The sequence below is a fragment of the Budorcas taxicolor genome, chromosome 5, assembly GCF_023091745.1.
Source record: "Budorcas taxicolor isolate Tak-1 chromosome 5, Takin1.1, whole genome shotgun sequence".
Lineage (NCBI taxonomy): Eukaryota > Metazoa > Chordata > Mammalia > Artiodactyla > Bovidae > Budorcas > Budorcas taxicolor.
In genome coordinates, this window is record NC_068914.1 from 160,391,486 (window position 1) to 160,412,430 (window position 20,945).

Here is a 20,945-nt window from a genome sequence, read left to right on the forward strand (position 1 = left end):
ACCCCGAGAACACTATCAGACACTATGAGACGGCGCCGGCGGACGGGTATCACGCAGGGGTGACCTTGTAACAGAACAATGGTAACGGGCGCACCGCGAAGCCCCTTCTCCACCGTGACCCACCTGGCGCTCCCGCGGCCACCTCATGGCCTGTGCTCCCCTGCTCCGTGCTCTTTGCCTCTCGCCAGCTTTAAACGGGGTTTAAAAGCAACTCTCAGGACACAGGACACAGCCCAGGCCTGCGGCAGGAAGCTGTGCCCCAAGCTACACGGCACAGTCCCTCCTGCCGCCCAGAAGAACCTGCACTGACCCACTGGGTCCAACTCAAACTCATGTCCCAGCCAGTGAGCCACCCTCTTAGTTTTCAAACAGGGGTTAGGAGGGACGGACCCCGAGGCTGGGATCGCCGGCTCCAGAGAAGACCAACACAGAGGCCCACTGGTTCCGGGGAAGCAGGATGGAGGGCGTCCTGGTGGAGGCAGCCCTTTCCTGAGGGGGTCACTTCAAAGAGGGATGAAGACCGCTCCCAGGGCCTCCCAGCTCCAGAGAAAGGAGCTGCCGCGCACCGGTTTGGCTCCTGAAAGAGCTTGGTCAGCTCCCACACTGTCCCAAAGGCACTCTGGGTTCAAAAAAAAAAAAAAGCCAGACTGATGAGGCAAAAACAAAGGTGGGGGAGACCGAGTTCCCGCAGCAAACACAATGGCGCTCCCGGGCCAGCCGGGCGGACAGCTGTCCCACCCTGACAGCTTCTGCTTCCTGCCTTCGGGGCCACCTCCCCTGGCTTCCCTCCCAAATGCGCTCCGTCCAGCACTTTCTATGCAGCAGAAAGCGGTGCCGTCTGGACACAGAGCTGCCGGCCGCCAATTCCGCTTCCTCGGTCACATTTGTTCCACGGTGAGGTGCCCTCGCACATGCACCATAACTCACTGCACTGGACTTCCTGTCACACGCATGCACACGCATGCACGCACACACACGCACACACGTGCACACACGCGCGCGCGCACACACACACGCACCCCTGACCTCCGACAGCCACATGCCGGAGGCACAGGAAATCTCCCAGAACAATAAACCATCATACTTTCCATTTTCTCCTCTCTGAAGATTTGCAGGAACTTTCTGTTGCACGTTGGAGAATTTTCCACGCTTAGAAGACAGGATGGATCGGCAGGGCTACTCCCACAGCCGGGTCCCTTGGCATCAGGCACAAAAGGCAGAGCGCGGGGCCCTGTCATCTGAAAGCACACTCACCCGCGCACACCCACCCTCCGCTGAACACACACACTCTGCACCCCTGTTGCCCAAACAGGACTTCAAAGCGTGATCCAAAGGCCGCCACGGCTTCCTAAGCGCATAGACAGTGAGGAGTCTGTGGGATCGCAACCAACACGGGATCTCACCAGGTGTGATATTCAGTCTAATTAGAGGAGTTTGAGGGGAAGAGAGAAAAGCGCAGGGTCCCGATAGGTCACTACAATAAGGAGACCCATGCTGTGTTTTGGGTGCTCCGGTGGGCAAACCGTGTGTTCCACTGTGAAAGTTCCATCACCCGATTTCACACAAAGAAATCACTTACACGCGGGTATGCAGCAGGTGCTGCAGTGGGTTGAACTGTGTGCCCCAAAAGATACTACCAAGTCCCAACCCCTGGAACCTGTGAACGTGGCCTGATTTGGAAATGGGATCCTTGAGGATGTGATGAAGATATAAATTAAGATGCTGTCATCTAGGAGGCGATGGCTTCCCTGGGGGATCAGTGCTAAAGAACCCGCCGGCAATGCAGGAGCCACAGAGACACGGGTTCGATCCCTGGGTCGGGAAGATCCCCTGGAGGAGGGCATGGCAACGCGCTCCAGTATTCTTGCCTGGAGAATCCCATGGACAGGGGAGCCTGGCGGGCCACAGTCCACGGGGCTGCAAAGAGTCAGACACGACTGAGTGACGGGGCGCTCACAGCACAGCACAGCCAGGGGTGGCAAGTGTCAGTCGCTCAGTCGTGTCCGACTCTTTGTGACCCCGTGGACTGCAGCCTGCCAGGCTGCTCTGTCCATGACATTCTCCAGGCAAGAATACTGGAGCGGGTTGCCATGCTCTCCCCCAGGGAATCTTCCTGACCCAGGGATCAAACCTGGGTCTCCCACATTACAGGCAGATTCTTTACTGTTTGAGCCACCAGGGAAGTGGGGTGGGCCCTAAGGTCAATAGAACTGGAGGGACTTTCCTGGTGGTCCCGGGGTAAAGACTCTGCAGTTCCATGGCAGAGGGCTCGGGTTCGACCGCGGTCAGGCAACTAAGATCCTGTGTGCCAATCAGCCAAAAACGACGACAACAACTCAGCGGAAGTGGTTCTCATGAGCGAGAAGACACAGAGACACCCGGAGGAGGAGGCCAGGTGACAAGCGAGGCAGGCAGGCTGGAGTGATGTTCCTGCAGACTGGATCCCAGCAGCCCCCGAAGAGGCAGGAAGACCCTCCACCGACAGCTTCAGAGCAAGCACCTGCCGACCCCTTGATTTCAGATCTCTGACCTCCGGACCGTGAGAGAAAAAACGCCCACTGTTTGAAGGCGCCAGCTGTTGGGGGTGGGGGTGGACTTTGTCACAGCAGCCCCAGGAAGCCAACTCAGCAGGCCTCTAACCACGAGCATGGGTCCGAAGAGAAGCGGCCAAACCTTCGACTCAGTCTAACGACCGGCCGATCACAAGTCCCTTGGCTTCCGAGGCTGGTGCGGAGCCCAGGCTGCAGCCTGTAAAAGTTTGTAAGTGAAGCCAGGACTCTGCAGAAGGGACTCAGAGAGGACTGGGCTCAGCAAGGAAGCCACAGCTCAAACCGTCTGTATGCAGGCCCAGCAAAGCTCTGAAGGGAACAGAAGGCCGTGGACGTGCCTGGCGGGGATCCCACACAGGACGGTCCAAAGCATTCCCAGGATGCTGCCCGAATCTCTGCCCTGCTCAGATCTGGGAGTATGGGGGGGTGAAGGCTCCGGCTGGTCCTAAGTGCACGACCCTGGGACTTGTCAACCCCAGCACCAGAGGCCTGGGGTAACTCTGCTCCTCAATCCCCACAACGTGGCAGCTTCCAAGCCCCTCTCTGAGACTAGTCACTGCCCCTCCACCCCTCGGTCCCCAGAGCCCCATCCGTTGGACCTGCCCAAGCCCCAGCTCACTTCGGACCTTCCTGAAAAGCCTCGCCCCACCGCCCCACCCTACAACCGACGACATTCACCACTGTTCTCCCTCCATGACTCCTGAAATCTGTGCCTATGGGGGTCTTGTCCTGACCCAGGTGCCTCCCCTGGAGACTCCCCTTTCCTGGGGAGGCGGTTCACGGGAAAGCCCAGAACCTCTCCCTCCGGCCACCAGCTCTCTTGAAAGTCACGGTGATGGCTGCAGACATCCTGAATGTACCGAACGCCACTGAAGCGGCCACTTTGAAATGGTTTATTTATGCTATGTGAGTGTCACCCCAATAAAAACGGAGAAGAGACCACATCTGATTGCTTAGATGTATCAGAATGCCAACCAAGTACGCCTGGACCAGCACACGTGCCGAGTTGGGGTCGGGGCCAAGGGACAGGGCAGGGCTGGGGCGAGCAGAGCCCCCCCACACGCGGGAGAGGCAGCAGTGTCTCCACCCCTCTGCTGGCCTCCCCCCAAGGCACCGGCCTCTGGTCTGGATTCCAGCCTTGGGCTGACCTCCTCCCTTGGGGACACCTGGGCACCTAGGCTCTGCGTACCCTTCTCCTTACCCTGGGTCTTAAAGGTCCACGTCCATCTTTGCAGCTTCTCATATATAGTTAAACATCAAAGAGATTTCACCCCTGTGCCAGGCACAAAATTATATGACCAAATCTGCCCCTTTTGCTGTTTACAAGACAGAGGTTAAGAGTTCAGGAACTCACAGAATGAGACACCCGGGCTCTGCAGGGTCCGTCTGGATGCTGTCAGGACCCACAACAGGACAAGAGGGATCAGGGCGCTGCCCTCCGGGCGCGGGGACCACAGGTCAGAGGCGCCCGCCCCCATCTGGCCAGCACCCGAGTGGCCAGAATAATTCTGCTTTGTGGCATTTTAAAAAATTATCGTAAGATATGCATAAATTTGGGCTTCCCCTGTGGCTCAACAGTAAAGACTCCACCTGCAATGCAGGAGACCTGTATTCAGTCCCTGGGTCGGGAAGATCCCCTGGAGCAGGGCACGGCAACCCACTCCAGTGTTCTTGCCTGGAGAATCCCTTGGACAGGGGAGCCTGGCGGGCCACAGGCCACAGGGCCTCAGACAGTCAGACATGACTGAAGTGACTTAGCATGCACGCACACATAAATTTTAATGTTTTAGTCATTTTAAAATCTACAGCTCAGAGTCACTAAGTACATTCACATTATTGTGCAACCATCAACACCATCCATTTCCAGAGTTCATCTTGCAAAACGCAAACGTTATACCCATCACAAAACCACCCCCCAGCCCTCTCTCCCAGCCTCGGTAATACTCTTTTTTTTTTTTAAAGTATTAAACTTATTTGGCTTTGTTGGGTCTTAGTTGCTCTACACGGCATTTTTCTTTCTTTCTTTTTTTTGCCAGCATGTGGGATCTTTAGTTGTGGCATATGGAATCTAGTTCCCTAATCAGGGTTCGAACCGGGGCCACGACACAGGGAGTCTTAGCCACTGGGAAAAAGTAGGGGAGTCCCTACTTTTTATCTCTGTGTGTTTGGCCGCCCTAGGAGTCTCAGATACTCCTACGAAAAAGCTGGTCCTTTGGTGTCTGGCTTGTTTCACTTAGCACGATGCCCTCAAGGTGCACCCGTGCGGCAGCCTGTTTCAGAGTCTCCCTTCTTCAGGCTGAATAATGCTCCGTGGTGTGCAGGGCCACTTCCGCCCATCCGTTCATCCACCGAAGGACACCTGGGCTGCATCTAGCTTTGGCCACTGAGAATCGTGCTGCTGCGAGCACGGGCGTACAGATATCTGTCGAGCTCTTGCTCCCACTTCTCTTGGGTGTGTGCCCTCAAGTGGGATTCCCGGATTCTGTGGCAATGGGGGAACTGCCTACCACACCGTTTTCGGCAGCAGCTGCACCATTTTACATTCCCAGCAGCGCACAAGGGTTCTGATCTCTCCACGTCCTCGCCCACGACTGGTATTTTCTGTTTTGCTTTGTTTTCACAATGGTCGTCCTGAAGGTGGGAGGCGGAGTCCCACTGTGGCTCTGATCTGCGTTTTCCTAGTGATCAGTGACGCTGAGCATCTTTCCCCGTGCCTGTGGACCGTCTGTTTCTCTTCTTGGGAGAAGTATCTGTCAAGCCCTTTGCCGACTTTTTAATCTGGGCGTTTGTTTCTCTGCTGTTGGGTTGCTACAGCGCTTAATATATTCTGGATAGTAATCCCTTATCAGATACAGGTTAGGAAAATATTTCGTAACCACTTTTAAATGTGATCATTTCTCAGCACGTGCAAGGTTCACAACAAGAGAGAAAAGTTTCCCAAGCCCCAGCTCAAGCTGTATTGCTGTTCTTCCGATCCTTCATTTCTAGAAGGACACAGGGTTGGGAGCAGGGGTCCTGGGCAATGACCAACCCACCCCCCCCCCACCCCCGCTACAGTGTGGGCCCCGAGAGGGCCGCCCGACCAGCGTCAGAAATCAGCGCCTGTCTCTGCTGCCCCCTGAAACCTTGTGCTCTCTCAACACCAGAGATGGGTCACAGCCCCGAAAAGGACAGCTGCTGGGACGGCGGCCGCACGGGGCTGTCCCCACCACGGGCTGCACAGCAGCTGAACTACTGCACTTCACAGAAACAGTCCCGCGACCATCAGCTCACTGATGAAAATTTATTACCCTGCAAGAGGGCTCTTATCTCCAAACGCTTGCAGAGCACGGCTTTGTTTACACAACTTGCTGCCAGTTTACCCTAACCAAGTGTCATTTAGATTAGGTATTTTTAAAATCCTGAAAAGATAAGAAAGATACAGAACCAGCAGTAAAAACAGACTTTTAGGAAAGAAAGAAAAGGCTTGACTGACAGATGGTGTGAGGGAAGGCAGGTGGGGGGCTCCCTGACCTGCAGAACCTGTGCTCCCGGGCACATCAGACAGCTGCTCAGAGCAGGCTCCGCATCGCAGTCCACCGCTCCCGCCCGAGGCTCTGACCCCTGCACCGGCCCTGGGTCCCGCCTGCACCTGGAGCACACCAGTCCTGCACGCCACAGTGCCCTGCGATGCGGCTTCACCACAGGAGGCCCCACAGGGGCTCAGGGGCAGCTCCCCACCCTGCTCACCCGAGGGGCAAGGGAGTGCTCCCACATGACTAAGCATGGAGCACACGCGGCCCTCAGCCTCCCAGCCTGGACAACGGGCCGCTCACACGGAGCTTCCAGCCTCGGCGCCGCCTCACCTGCACTCCCCCGTCCAGGGCCTAGCTGCTCGCCAAAGGTGGGGATGAAAGGAGGTGGTCAGCACAGTGGTTAAAGCACCTGGACACCAGGGTCTGGGCCTGGCCCTTCCCACTACAACCAGCTTGCCGGCCTCAGTCTCTCTGCTGTGTAATGGGCATTCTCTGAGATCCAAGCGAGATGATGCGGGCAGGGCCCAGGCATGCAAACTGGACAGTGGTGACTGTGCTCTCCTGTGACCACCCCGGACCCCTTGTCCAGCTCTGAGGCCAGCCTCCTCCTGCACTGAAGGCCTGCTGGTCCTCGGGGCCAGGCTCTGACCCCTGACCACGAAGCCACAGCAGAGAGGAGGCAGGGGACCAGTGGGTACGGCCAGGGAGGGGAGCGGTTTGGGGAGGCCCGCAAGCCCCCGGCTCCCCAGAGCTGGCACAAGCCTCCAGGGGACCAGCAGCGCTCACACTTTCAGCAGAAACACAGCGACAGGAGAGGGGCCGGACAGCTCATCTCACGTCCCCGCCTAGAAAACGGAGGCACCGCGGCCTCACCCACGAGATTCAGGGAGGAGGCACACCAGCTCACCTGCTCACCTGAGGGTCACCTGTCCCGGCGGCGCTGATGGAAAAGCTTGTGGAAATTCGGTGCCCACAAGGCTGGTCCCCACAGCCTCGGCTGCCGACTTGCCAGGCACTGTGGACCCAACATCGTGATGTACCCCAGCCAAGGGCTAGAAGGACGCCCCGGCACAGGGTCCCCATCCTCCGTCCCTCCCAAGCGTCTGCACAAGTCCTCAGTTACGAGGGACCCCCTGTGTGGCTCCCATGCCTTCACGTGAGAGCAAAGGGGAAAACCCAGGGTGGGCTGGCTGAAGGAAAAGTGATTCTACAGTTTGCCTTCAAAGCAGTTGTCAGGATCATGTGTGTGTACGCATGTAAGTGGGCGTACATGTGTGCACAACATGCATGTGTGTACACATGTGTACATGTGTCTGTGTGCATGGGTGTGTGCCCGCGTGTGTATGTGTGCCGTGTGTGCACGTGTGTGCGTGTGTATTGCATATACGTGTGTACATGTGTATACATGAGTATCTGCGTGCGTGTGTTTACGCCTGGGTGTGCATGTGTGTACATGTGTACCTGTGTGAGCATGTAAACGTGTGTGTGTGTGTGTACATGTGTGTGTCTGTGTTTAAGAAAAAAACCACCGCCTCTATTCAGGACATCAGGAGAGTCTGGACAGAATGATGAGGATGATAAAGCCTGGCGTTGGGCTTTTCCCAGCTCCTAATGTTCACTCCCTAAAAGGTGCCTGATAGCCAGGGAGCCACAAGTCCTTACCTGAAGCAAAGGCAGGAGAATCCAGACTCTGGAGTTTTCCTGCAAAAAAAAGCCCGTTCCTTCCACCGGGGGCCGAGCCTCCAGGTGAGCACAGGAGACTGAGCGCGCGATGTGAGGGGGGTGCTGTTTCCGCAGCAGTGTCCCCCGGCCCCTCCCAGGACCACAGGTCTGCTGGGCACCTGCCGTGCGCCGAGCCTCAGGCCCGCAGGGCAGAGCCGAGGGCGCCCCGGCGTCCTCAGCCACGTTATTCCCTTGTCCCCACAAGCTGGGGCCCCCGCCCGCAGTTCCTCAGGTTACCACGGTGACCCGCCCACACTAAACACGCAGAAGAGGGTTCCTTACCATCCCCCTCCACCCACCGTTCAGAGAGGGCTCGCAGGGAGAGTCTACGTGTTCAGGTTACAGAAGAAGAAAAAACCAAAACTATTTCCCCCAGGGCTGTGAGCTGGAAAGAATCAAGCCGAACCTGGGAACACTTTTCCGCACTCTGCCCCACATGATAAAATCGACTTCTGTTCGCAGAACGTAAGGGCTGGGGGAGATGCAGGCCCTGTAGTCCCAGCCACACCACACGTCCGGGCACAGCCTCTGTTGGGTGGGGAGGAGGTGCCCAGCACCCACCCAGCTGGTTCCTTAGCGGGTCTCTGCCCGCCGGTGTCCCCCAGGTGGGCAGGTGCGTGCGTGCATCAGCCCAGCCCAAAGCGGACTTTCCATGGCATCACCAGGTCGCCAGCACCAGTCACCTTTCCTGACGTGACTTTAGCTCCACGCCTCCTTCCCAGGGGCTCGTGTGGCCGCGACTTTTCCCAGGTTTTAAAAGAGCGGTTTCTCTGTCACTCTTGTTGGTGGGTGGGGCTGGACGGAGACCTCGGGTCACCAGGTGGGCAGCACGGAGATGGGGAAGCCGGGTCCACCCGCTCCTGAATCAGGTCCTCAAGCAGACACAGAGGCTCCCATCCCCGCCCCAGTCCTGCAGACCCTGGTACACGCAGCTCGGCCACAGCAGGCCTGCAACTGCCCCTGACGCTGATCCCCAGCCTGGTCCAGTCCACGGCTCCCGAAAGTGGCCCGCGCCTGTGACAGGCGGCCCGCACAGGCAGGTGGAGTATCAGGAGGGCGGTACACGTTAGCTCATCGACCCCTCTCCAGCCTCGACTCCACCCGCACCCCCACGGCCATCCCGCCTCCCCTCTGAGCCTCCCCAGCGCCCGCTGACCCAGTCATCCACTCCGTAAGCCCCTCTCCACCCTGGCTCTCAGGGAGACCACCAAGGACCTCCTCTTGGCCAGCCCAAAGTGACTTGGCCTGAGGCCCCCCTGGACACCAAAAGGCATCGACCACTGCTGACCGCCTTCCAGCGCTCGCTCTGCCTCGGCCCTCCGGGCTGGCACCCTTGATTTCTCTCCTCCCGCAGGTGGTTGTTCCAGCTCCAGTTCTCAGGCAGGTCCAGCCTGCCTGACAGGCCACTCAGGCCAGGCCCCCGCCCTCCCAGGCTGGACCTGACCCCCATCCCCATCACAGCCCAAGCGCCCTGCCAACGGGTCACTGACCACCCACGGCCGTGCTGGTCCAGAGTGTCACCCCCGAGGCCGTGCAGCCCACCTCTGGCTGTGACCCCAGCTGCTTTCCCCGGCCCGAACCCACACGTCCCACCATCTTGACGACAACGTCTAGGGGGTCCAGCCACACAGGGTCCACAGGGTCTGGGCCCCCTGCACACACCTCCTCACCTAGCTTCCTCTGCATGCTTCCAAAAGCACAGCCCATGAGCCGCTGCCCAGAGTTCAAATCCCGGTGCCAGCAGCCCAAGCCGGAGGCCCTGGAGGCAGGTCCAGCCTGTGCCAGGGATGCCTTCCGTGGATGAGGCTGCTGCAGGAGCAGGCCTAGGGCTCAGATGGGCAGCATGAGGTCAGGGGCGGCGGTGGGAGGAGGCTAATGGGGGTGTTCCCAGCAGGCGGGGCAAGTTGGCTAATCAACCCCACCTCACTCCCATGTCTGACCGTCTAACCTCCCGAATCCCTTCCATGCCCCATGCTCACCCTAGATCCATGTTCCCAACAGCTGTTCAGGGGAGGGGGAGACTTGCCCCACCCACCCCCAGCCGCCGCCGGGGGGCGCACCACCCTCACTGTGGTATAGGGGCGTCCCCAGCCCACCCTCCCCTTGCGGTCACTTTGCTGTTTACCCACTGTCCCCACCCAACCTCCGGCTCAGGGCCAGGCACACAGTAGGTCCAGCACACAGTAGGTGCTCGAAAAACAAACACTCGCTTGTTTCTGAGCCAGTGTAAGTACATTAACAGGACACTACCTCCAGAGCTACTGAAGCCCCGAGACGGTTAACCGCTTCCCCAAGTGCCTAAGTCTTCCAGGGCTGGTTATGTCACCGGAGAATGCAGCTTGACAACTGACGTGGTTAAGCTGGTCTGATCCTTTTCCACACGGCGAGAAGCAGAAAAGAAACATAATGCTTGCCTCCAGACACCGCCTGGTACTATGCCCACCTCGCTATTTCCTTGTTGGCAGTCGCTGTCCCTGCGATATCCTGGATTTAACTCAGCAAACACATTTTAAACCTTTATCAAGCCTAGACGACTTTATCCCATCAGCTCGCCACAAAGTAAGCGGGTAAAGCTTATTCAGTCTCATTGTTTCGTGACTTTTGAGATTTGCGGACACCTCTGAATGATTCATGGCCCGACCACTTTTACCCCACCAATGATGCCCTTACCACCCCAAAGGCCCTCAGGCCCAAAGCACGGGGTCATCTTCCCCCAGTGCTGCGCTCTGTAACGTGTGGCTCACACGTGCCCAGGTGGATATTTAAAACATCGGTTCACTGAACGACCAGCTCCTAGGAGAACTACCCAAGGGGCTCCACGTGCGACCCCATGGGCTACAGCACGCCAGGCTTCCCTGTCCTCCACTGTCTCCCCGAGTTTGATGCCCCCCCCCCCACTGAATGCTAAATCTCATTCAAAAACCGTCCCATGTAAAACTAACACCATGTATCACCAGATGCGTTCCAAAAATGGCGGAGACTTGAATGTGACGATATTCAGAATTCAGAGAACATTGGGGTTTTGTCCTTGGTGGGCTACACAAAACCATTGATGCTACTGGCTCCCAGGCCGCACCAAGACGCCCATCCAGGCACAAGGAGCTGCCCTCCTCCCAAGCGTGTCCATCTCGGGTACCACATACCCGTTCCAATCCCCTGCACCTTCCCAGCGGGCTCCCCTACTGGAGGCACCCGGCCTGTCCTCGAGGGCTCCCACAAAACCTAGTGGATGGCTGGGCTCTCTCGACAGCAGCCCCAGGGCGGTAATAACTGCAGGTTGTAAGCTGCTAGTAACTCCAGCTCTGGGGCGCCAGAAGCTGCAGGGTAAGGCTGTAAAGCCGGAGAAGCCAGTAACACTTCAATGGCAGTAGTAGCTCAGGAGCTTGAAACCACAGCTTTCCCACTGTTTCTTAAAAAAGGAAGAAAGAAAACCTAAGATTCCAACTCTGGTTAACTCAAAGTCTGAGCTCCTTGTTTTGTTCTGTTTCTACACGCAGCTGTGCTGTTGGGAGTTACAGCTTTTATAGTTTCTAGTATTTTGTTCTTCAAAGTACTAACTAGTTGTCAAACGGCTGGAGGGCTGTGTAGGATCCCAAGGTGCCTACTTCATTATTATTTCTTTAATCCTTTGGCTGCATCCCAAGGCATGTGGGTTCTTAGTTCCCTGACCGAGGACTGAACCCACGCCCCCTGCGTTGGAAGTGAGCAGTCTTACCCACTGGACAGTCAGGAAAGTCTCGCAAGTCTACCGTAAACCAGAGCATTGCAACAATTCGCCACAGCAACTAATTCCTCACAACGTCTCTCTCAGGTAAGAGAGGGGAGGGTTTGGGTCTCGGCTGGATGCCTGGCGCTTCTGCTCGCTGGCCATGTGACTCCGAGGAAGTGACCTCACACCTCTGAGTCTAAGCCTCTTCATCTGTATAATGGGCACAGCATGACGCCACTCGCCTCCCAGGTACCGGATGGATAAGTGACAAGACAGTAAGAAGAGTTCACGAAAGTGCTTGAAGTCCGGCTCCAGGTGACCACCACCATCTGGGAGGGTGGACACGAGGCCTCAGTGCCTGGCAGACTCCAGGCGTGACACACGTGCTTCAGAGCCCAGAGCTGGACCATCGGATGTTCATTACACAGCATGGAGCGCCCGGCTCACCTTCGAGTGCGGTCCTGGCTCTGGGCCCACCAGGTAGACAAGGCAGCCCTCAGTTCCCAACCTCGAAAGAGTGAATCCACCCTAAGCCCCTTAACCAGACATCACGAGCCGGGAGGGCCACACTCCTGATGCTTCGGACACAAACACCCTCGCTCCCAGCAAGCTCCGGTTCCCAAAAACACCATGTCCCACGTAAGTTCAAAACCCTATGATGTTGCCACGTCACTTTTATATAGGCTGAATTTTCCACTCTGCTCTACGTAGCAGATACAGCAGTACAGAAAAAAAAAAAAGAAAATGAAAGTGGAAATTTGTGAGAGACTTTTTTAAAAAATTACCATTGCTCGGAAAATCCATAACCCTGATTGACAATTCTCCTTAAGGCTCTATTCCATATTCTCTCCACAGTCACAACTTCACAAAACCCAGGTAGACTGGGCGGCCAAAATCAATGTCACAGTACCACACTGCCTCCAAACCGGACCCGCAGATTCCAGCTTTTATAAGCAAACAGCTGGAACCTGCATGCAGCGCAGTCCTTGGTACATGGAGAATTACAGTAGAACGTGGAGACAAAATAAATCAGAGAAGTAACTTGCTAACTCATCCAGGGGTATGCTGCATTGTAACAATCTATCATTTACACAACTCATCTGAAATATTGACTCAACTGCACAGGTCGCAGCCATTCTTGATGATGGTCTCGTCTCCTAGTTAAGGTCACGGCCTGCAGGAAACACCTGGAGTCTCTTGGCTGTCCCCCCCGCCCCCCGCCACCTCCCCTTCTCTCTTCCTTGTCCTTCTATCTGCCCCCCTCTCTGCCCCACCGCCCTGCTTGTCCCGTGGGAGGGGGGGTCAGCAGCATGGAGGGCACCCTTGCCCACCTGGGTCGGGCTGGCCGAGCCGGGACACCGTCCCTCTAGCCCCAGAGCGGGCAGGCTGGGTTCCCACACTGGCTCCAGCGCCAACCTGGGCAGGCCTCTCAGTAACGCCCAAATTACAAGCCCCTCTCCAGGAGCACAAGCCAAGATCAAACGAGGCTACGTTTTCAAAGCGCTCCCACAGGGGCGAGCACACAGAAGCCCGCCTGTTATTATCTGGAGGAGACAGAAAGGAGAGACGAAGGCAGCTAACTCCCGCCGTCTTACAGGGTGACTCAGGGGCCCATCCAGCAATTTCCAACGGTCCCACCCGGGAACTAATTGGCACATGGGGCGGGCAGTGACCTTTGATCTTTCCCAACGGCGAGGGCTGACTACAGAGCATCACCGAGCGAACCAGACGACTCAGATAACCCCAGAGCCCAGGTTCTAATAGCACAACTCGGGGAGCCAGGCCCTCTGAGAAACACCCAGGAAGCCCCGGGCTTGAACTTGAAGATGCCCAGGCCTGCTCCCAGTGAACTCAGTGAGAGCAGCTGTGTGGCCTGCCTCCTGCGAGCGGTATCCAACCATCCAACCCAAGGCCACAGATCCCCATAGAGACGCCCCGGCCCTGCCTGAAGGTGCCCCGGCTTGTCAGGCGGCTCCTGGCAGCCCCTTGCCGCTCCCCAGCGGGAGGAGGGTGCTCTCGGGGCCCCTGAGGCCACTCACCGGAAACAGACACTTCCATGAGCGCCTCCAGCGGCCGGTTGTTGTCTAGGTCCCGGCTCAGCTGCAACTCGCCCGTGGCGGGGTCCAGCAGCAGCAGCTGGAGCTCGTTGCCCTGCAGGAAGGTGTAGTTGAGGCTGTCCGAGAGGTCGGGGTCGTGGGCTGGGATGCGGCCGATCACGCCGCTGGGGAAGCTGTTGGACTTGTTGGTGACGTAGTTGTTGAAAAGGATCTGGAAGTCCGGCAGCACCGGCGGGTTGTCGTTCTGGTCCAGGAGGCGGATGTGCACCGTGGCCCGGCTCACCAGGGGCGCCGACGTGGCCTGCACCACCAACACGTACTCCCGCCGCACCTCGAAGTCCAGCTCCATCAGGGCCCGCAGGTCCCCGCTCAGCAGGTCCAGCTGGAAGACCTCGGGCACGTTGCCTTCCACAATCTGGTACATGATCTGGGCGTTGGGGCCTTCGTCGGGGTCGCTGGCTCGAATCCTCGCCACCACGGACCCCACCGGGCTGTTCTCCTCCACAAACAGCTCCAGCTCATCCTTCTCAAACACCGGAGGGTTGTCATTAATGTCCAAGACGGTCACCTGGATTTCCACCGAGGCGCTCAGGGACACCGGGCTGCCCCGGTCCACGGCCAGGGCGCGAAGGTTGTACACCGCCACATTCTCCCGGTCCAGCCGGCGCTGGGTGCGGATCACGCCCGACGTGGGCTCGATGTAGAAGTCCCCATCACCGTCATCCCCACCCTGGAAGGTGTACAGCAGGCGGCCATTGGGGCCCGAGTCCCGATCGGTGGCGGAGACCTGGAGGACGCTGGTGGACGGGGGCGCGTCCTCGAAGACGGAGCCCTGATAGAAATCCCGCAGAAAGCGTGGCGCGTTGTCGTTGGCATCGAGGATGAGGATCTCCAGGGAGGTGGTGTCGGACTTCTGGGGGATGCCGTTGTCCCGAGCCGTGATGGCCAGCGTGTAGGCGGCCTGGTCCTCGTAGTCGAGCTCCGTCATGGTGTAGATGGTGCCAGTGTCGGGGTCGATGCGGAACTGCGGCACGGGATCCTCCAGCACGTAGGTGATGCGCGCGTTCTCGCCGGTGTCCTCGTCGGTGGCGCTGATGGTGGCGATGGAGGTGCCCACGGGCCGGTCCTCGCTGATGCTCACCGTGTAGTGCGAGCTCTGGAAGACGGGCCGGTGGGTGTTGGCGTCGGTGACGTTGATGAAGACCTGCGCGGTGTGCGAGCGCATGCCGTCGGACGCGGTGACGGCCAGCACGTACTGCCGCTCCTGCTTGTAGTCCAGCGGCAGCGCCAGCGTGATGAGGCCGCCGCCGCTCTGGCTGCTGAGCGCGAAGCGGTTCCGCGTGTTGCCGCCGGTCAGCTGGTAGGTGATCACGCTGTTGGCGTCCCGGTCGAGGGCTCGCAGGGTCAGCACGCTGCTCCCCACCGCTGCGTCCTCGTTCAGACGCAGCTCGTACACCGGCTGCGTGAACACGGGGTCGTTGTCGTTGACGTCCAGCACCGTGATGGACACGCTGGCTGAGGAGCTCATGGGCGGCGAGCCGTGGTCCACCGCCTCCACCCCGAAGCTGTAGTGCTCGACCTCCTCGCGGTCCAGCTCCGCGCACACGGTGATCCAGCCCGAGCTGTTGTGGATCTGGAAAGGAAAGTCCGCGGCCGGAGCCGGGGCTGCGGGCCCAGAACCGCCACCCCCCACGGAGGCCGAGGCGGTGTCCACCAGGCGGTAGCGCAGGCGTGCGTTCTCCCCCGCATCAGCGTCCACCGCCTGGATGTGCAGGACCGAGTGGCCCAGAGGCACGTTCTCCAGCACGGCTGCCTGAAAGGGGCTGCTCACAAAAATGGGGGCATTGTCATTAACGTCCAGCACCTGCACCGAGACCAGCCCCGAGGAGTTGATGAGCGGCGGCCGGCCCCCATCCTGGGCCTTGATGCGCAGAGTGTACTCTCGGATGGTCTCAAAGTCCAGCGGGTTGATCACGTCCAGGCTGCCGCTGAGCGAGTGTAGGTAGAACTGCCCCTTCAGGTTCCCGCTGACGATGCTGTAGTGGATGGCAGCGTTCTGGCCCTGGTCGCGGTCCGTGGCCTGCACTCGCAGCACCGGCGTGTTGACGGCCACGTCCTCCGGCACCTGGACCACGTAGCGCTTCTCGCTGAACTGGGGGTAGTTGTCGTTCTCGTCCTCCACCACGATGTGCACAGTGGCGGTGGCGCTGAGCGGGCCCGGGTTGCGGCCCTGGTCGTTGGCCTCCACCAGCAGCTGGTAGCTGGCCTCCTCCTCCCGGTCCACCACCGCCCGGGTGCGCACCACGCCCGAGCGCTCGTCGATCTCGAAGACGCCGCGCGCGCCCTCCAGCAGGCGGTAGCGCATGTTGGCGTTGGAGGGCGCGTCGCCGTCGGTGGCGCGGATGGTCAGCACTTCGTAGCCCACCTCGAGGTTCTCGCGCACGCGCTCGCGGTACTCCGACTGCTCGAAGACCGGGCTGTGGTCGTTGGTGTCGCTGACCGTGACGGTGAGGTAGGTGGCGGCGGAGCGCCGCGGCGAGCCGTGGTCCACCGCACTCACCTTGAGTACGTGCGTGTCCTTGGTCTCGCGGTCCAGCGGGCGGGCGGTGCTCACCAAGCCCGTGTCCGCGTCGATGAGGAAGTAGCCATTGGAGCGCTCATCAAACAGCGCCTCCATCTGGTAGCCGAGGCGCCCCGCCTCGCCCTCGTCGGGATCGTGCGCTCGCAGCTCGATGACCGCGGTGCCGGCGGGCTCGTTCTCGGGCACCGACACCTGGTAGCTGGGCAGCTGGAACTGCGGAGTGGTGCTGCCGCCAGCGCCCCGCCGGGCCCGCCGCGCCGCCCCCGCCCCGGCCCGAGGCAGGCCCGGCGGCGGCGGCGACTGCGACGGCAATGGGGAAGGCGTCCCCGAGGCCGCCTCCAGCGCCAGCTCCACCCGGACGGTGCCGGCTGCGCGCCGCAGGGCACAGAGCAGGAGCAGGCGGGCCGAGCCCCCGGGCGGCAGGCAGACAGGGCGGCGTGGGCAGCGGGAACCGGGGCGCGGCGGGCAGCTGCAGGCGGGGAACGTGGTCAACGCGGCCAGCGCCGAGTGCAGCGTGGCCCCGCCGCCGCCAGGGGCCGGGAAGCACAGCATCGCGCCGGGGCCAGGCACCGCTAGCACAGCCCGCGCGCGCAGCTCGGCGCCGAGAGCCCGTCGGCCCCGGAGCCGGGCGCCGCAACCGGGACCGTGCGCCTGTGCCCGCAGGCGGAGGCTCAGCGCCGCCTGGGCGCTGCGGTCAGCCAGGCGGACCTGCAGTGGCAGCGGACGTCCCCCCAGGCGCGCGCAGCCCGGGAGACCCGCGCCGGGTCCGCGCCGCCGCCCGACCAGCCGGCCGTCGCGGCTCAGGTCCAGCAGTTCCCGCAGCGCCCGGGGCGTGTGCGCCGCATCCAGCGCATAGGTCCAGCCGGGCCCGAGGGCGAAGGCGCGGGCACCGCCGGGCACTCGCAGCTCCCAGGCGGCCGCTCGGAGCCCCAGCGCCGGTAGGGCGGCGGCCGCAGCCAGCAGCAGCAGCGCGGGCAGCACGGGCGGCGGCGGCGGCGGCGGCGGCGCCATGGCCCGGAGCCCGAGCCGGGCGCCCGAGCACAATCCATGCACCCGGCGCGGCTCCGCATCCACCCGGCGCGGCCGGGGGGCGGCTCCCGCGCGCCCGGTGCCGGGCCCTCGGGGCGGCTCGCGCCCCGCCTCCCCGGGGGCCCTGGAGGGGACACCGGGGGCCGGGCTCCCGGTCTCCCCCGCAGCTTCCACTTCAAGAGCACTTTGCGAAAGTTTGCGAAGTTGGTTTCAAGATGGCTCCTCCGCGCGTCCCGGGAGGGCGTCGCGCATCAACCTGCGGCGGCGGCGGATCTGGGTGGTTCCAGGTAGCTCCCGCGCGGGCCCGACAGGGCGGCGTGGGAAGCGGGGCGGGCCCGCGGCGGGACGAGGGCTGCGCTCCCGGAGCGGTACCGGCCGCACCGCGCGGCCGAGACCCCAGCGGCCGGCTGCTGCCTGGGCGGTGCGCTCGGCCAGCGCCCCCAGCGCCCGCGCTCTCCCCGCCCCTGGCCCGGCCCGGCCCCGCCCCCGGCCCCGCCGCGCATTGTTCGGCCCCTGGGGGAGCCGGCCCGGAGGTGCGCGCCGGCAGGATCGCTATGGAGACGCGGGGGCGCAGCGGCGGCGGGGGCTGCGGGCAGGGCCCACTCTCCGGCGGCCTCCCCACCCGGCCTCCCTTGGGGGCAGGGCCGAAGAAGTCGGGCCGGGAAAGGCGGGCGGAGCGGCGTGGGGCGGGGGTGGGGGGGGGAGCTGGTGCCGTGGCCACCAGTGCGGCGGTGGCTCCACTCTCCGGGGACTGAGCGCAACCGAAGCCCCCCTCCCCACCCCGGCAACGCTGATCCGTGGAGACCGCCATCCGGGCTGGACCGACAGGGGAGAGTGAAGGGTGCGGGGGCTCCCGGGAGGGGGCAGCTCTCCGGCAGCGGCTGCTGCCGGGGTGGGGGGTGGGGGGCGGATACAGATTTACAGCCATATGCCCGAGGCTAAAGTGCTTAACCCGGAGAAATTTTCCTGGACTTTGAAACTCTAGAGGCGACTAACCCAGAATAGGGTCCTTTGGGTTTAAAAGGGAACTTTTAAAGGAAAAGAAAAGCAGTCCGAGTTGACACTTGGGATCGGAGTTGGAGTCGGCGGAGGCGAGCTCGTCTCCCGCGCCTGCGACTGGCTGGAGCGCACAGTTCGCGGCCGCGCGCTCGGGCCCCGAGGCCCCTAGGCTACGGCCGCAGCTCAGGGGCCCCGAGCGCAGGCCCGGGGGGCGGGGAGCCGTCGCGGGCGGGGGGGCACTCAGAACCCTACGACAGCGGCGGGTCTCCGGACTTACCCCATCTCCTGCGGGGAACAGCCCGGGAGGGGAGTTTTAGGGTTGAGACACACACTGCCGCCTCCTACGGGGTGCAGATGGGGAGGGGGTGCTTTAGAACGAACTGACACCTGCCTCACTTCCTGCGGGGCACAGCCTGCGGGCGAGGGGCTCGTGCTGTGAGACACCCTCCCCCTCCCGCGGGGCTTTAGGGCTGTGGCCCCTCCTGATGGGAGATGCACTTGTCCGCGAAGCTCTGGGTCCCAGAACCCACTCTAGCTCCTCGCCTTCCAGCGGTCCGGGGGATCCGGAAGGAGTCCCCCCCCCTTGTAACCCCCCCACCACCCCTCCAGACAGCCGTAGGGGTGAGAGTCGTCACCCACTCGTCCTGTCTCTAGAATGGAGTTTTGGGACCAGGGCGGCATTTCCGAGCTGAGCGCCAATAGCTGTGGAGCTGGGGCACAAAAAATAAATAAAAGTAAACAACCGATATGGCTGAAAGTTACTGAATACAGTGTGCTTGGACCGAAGCCAAATACTTCAGTACTGAAGCATTCTCTTCCCCCCAGCAACGATATGAAGACATTATTATGACCTAAAACGTAGATGGGTTTTGGAACCTTTTACTCTGGGAGTTTCCACTGTTAAGCCTGGTCGGGAAATGGAGCCGGTGCTGCTCGTCCAGTCCATCCCTTAAATGTGAGGTCCAGGACCTCCCTGGACTGCCCTTCCTCTTCCTGGGGAGGGTCAGAGGGCAGGAGTTCTAAGATCGGGATGGCAGGGACGACCCTTCCCATCCCAGACTCCTGGGACGCTCCCAGCCAGGGTGAAGGGGAGAAGGGAAACGGGGACCCCTGCTGGAGAAGCCCTGGAGTGCTTATTTCGCAATAGGACTTTGAATAGGGAGGGTTGGGTTTAAATAAACAAAAGGTTCTGTTGCACCGCTCTTGCTGGTTTTTGAAAATTCAGATGCAGTGAATGGGTTTAGGTGTGGACATGCTTTCCTGGAACGAGACACCTGCCAGCTGCAAGGGAACTGCAGGGACAGCCCAGCACCACTTCCTGATTCCAGGGGCCCCGGAGGGGGACGCAGGGACAGACCTTGCTAACTGCATGTCCAGCAAAGGGCTGAGATACGAGTAATACTTCCACTCCCATAGAGGTCAGAAGCGGGCCCGCTCCGCCACACTGTTTGGAATGAACGCAAACAGGGAAAAGATTAAAAATAATCAAGGACGTGACGTGAGCGTGGTCAGGAGGAGAGCTGGGGAGCAGGGGATGACGGCTTCTACACCTGAGGGTCAGCGGAGTGTTGGCTTTATGATCTTACAGGGAGCTCTTTTTGGGGGGAGGGGTGTGTATTCACTCGTGCCGACTGTTTGCGACCCCGGTTTTCCCAGGTGGTGCTAGTTGTAAGGAAGCCACCTGCCAGTACAGGTAGACATAAGAGGTGTGGGTTCCCTCCCTGGGTTGGGAAGATCCCCGGGAGGAGGGCACGGCAGCCCACACCAGTATTCTCACCTGGAGAATCCCAGGGACAGAGGTGCGTGGCGGGCTACAGTCCTCAGGGTCGCACAGAGCTGGACAAGGCTCAGGCAACACAGCACGCAGCCAGACACTGACAGTAGCCCGCCAGGCTCCTCTGTCCCCGGCATTCTCCGGGCAAGAATCCTGGAGTGGATTGCCATTTCCTTCTCCAGGGGACCTTCCCGGCCCAGGGATCGAACCTGAGTCTCCGAATGTCCTGCATTTCCGGAGGATTCTTTACCCCTCTGCCTCCTGAACCCTACATATCTGCTTTATGCGCTTTTCTATAGCCTGCGTGCTGCAGTCCAAAATTTTGAAGAGTGGGGTGGGAGGAAGGAATTAAGAACAGGCTGTGGCTTGTGATGTGACTTCCGGGCGATCCAGTTGCTTCGGTGAGACAGATTCAGGAATCTGAAATGCTTGCGGGGGGTGGGGGTGTGGAACTCCAGCTCTGTCTCTGCCTGGGAATGTGGGCCTCGCCAGGCCCTAACTCCTCATCTAACTGGAGATAACAGGGGTCTAGATTCCTGACGTTGCTGGGGGATTAATGAGATCTGCAGAAGGAGGCTGGCCCGGATCTGGCTCGGGTGCAAACCCACTGTGGTCACCTTTGCTGTTGCCGAATCTCCACCAAGGAGCATGCGATCGCGGGGCCTCATGGCTGCCTCCCGGGGTGTGACGGAAATGGCGAAGCAGACAGTGTGTGCTGGAGAAGTAGGGGCCGCAGCTTCCATCCGACTTCCTGGGCGGGGTGGCGGGGGGTGGCGGGGGGTGGGGGGGAGTCTGCGCTCGGTCCCGATCCAGTCTACCCTGACTGTTCGTGGAGAGTGAAACTGGGCCCAGGACAGGCAGGCCTGCGCCCGGGGCTACGGGAAGGGGTGCGACATTGCAGTAGCTGTCCAGCACCACCTGGGGAGCTGTGTCCGGTTCACAGGCCCTCTCCCTCAGGCATGGCTGGAGGCAGCAGCCTCTCCTCCGTCCCCTCGAGAGCTGCTGCAAGG

General features: G+C 60.6%; 1 protein-coding gene across 1 annotated transcript in view; it reads right to left on the reverse strand.

Annotated features, from left to right (window-relative positions):
- Positions 1–17,144, reverse strand: part of CELSR1 (cadherin EGF LAG seven-pass G-type receptor 1) — a 146,966-nt gene extending 129,822 nt beyond the window's left edge. Inside the window, exon 1 of the mRNA XM_052640654.1 lies at positions 13,535–17,144. Within this exon, the coding sequence (XP_052496614.1) occupies positions 13,535–17,144 (3,610 nt within the window). The remainder of the gene's footprint in view (positions 1–13,534) is intronic.
- Positions 17,145–20,945: the final 3,801 nt, after the last annotated feature.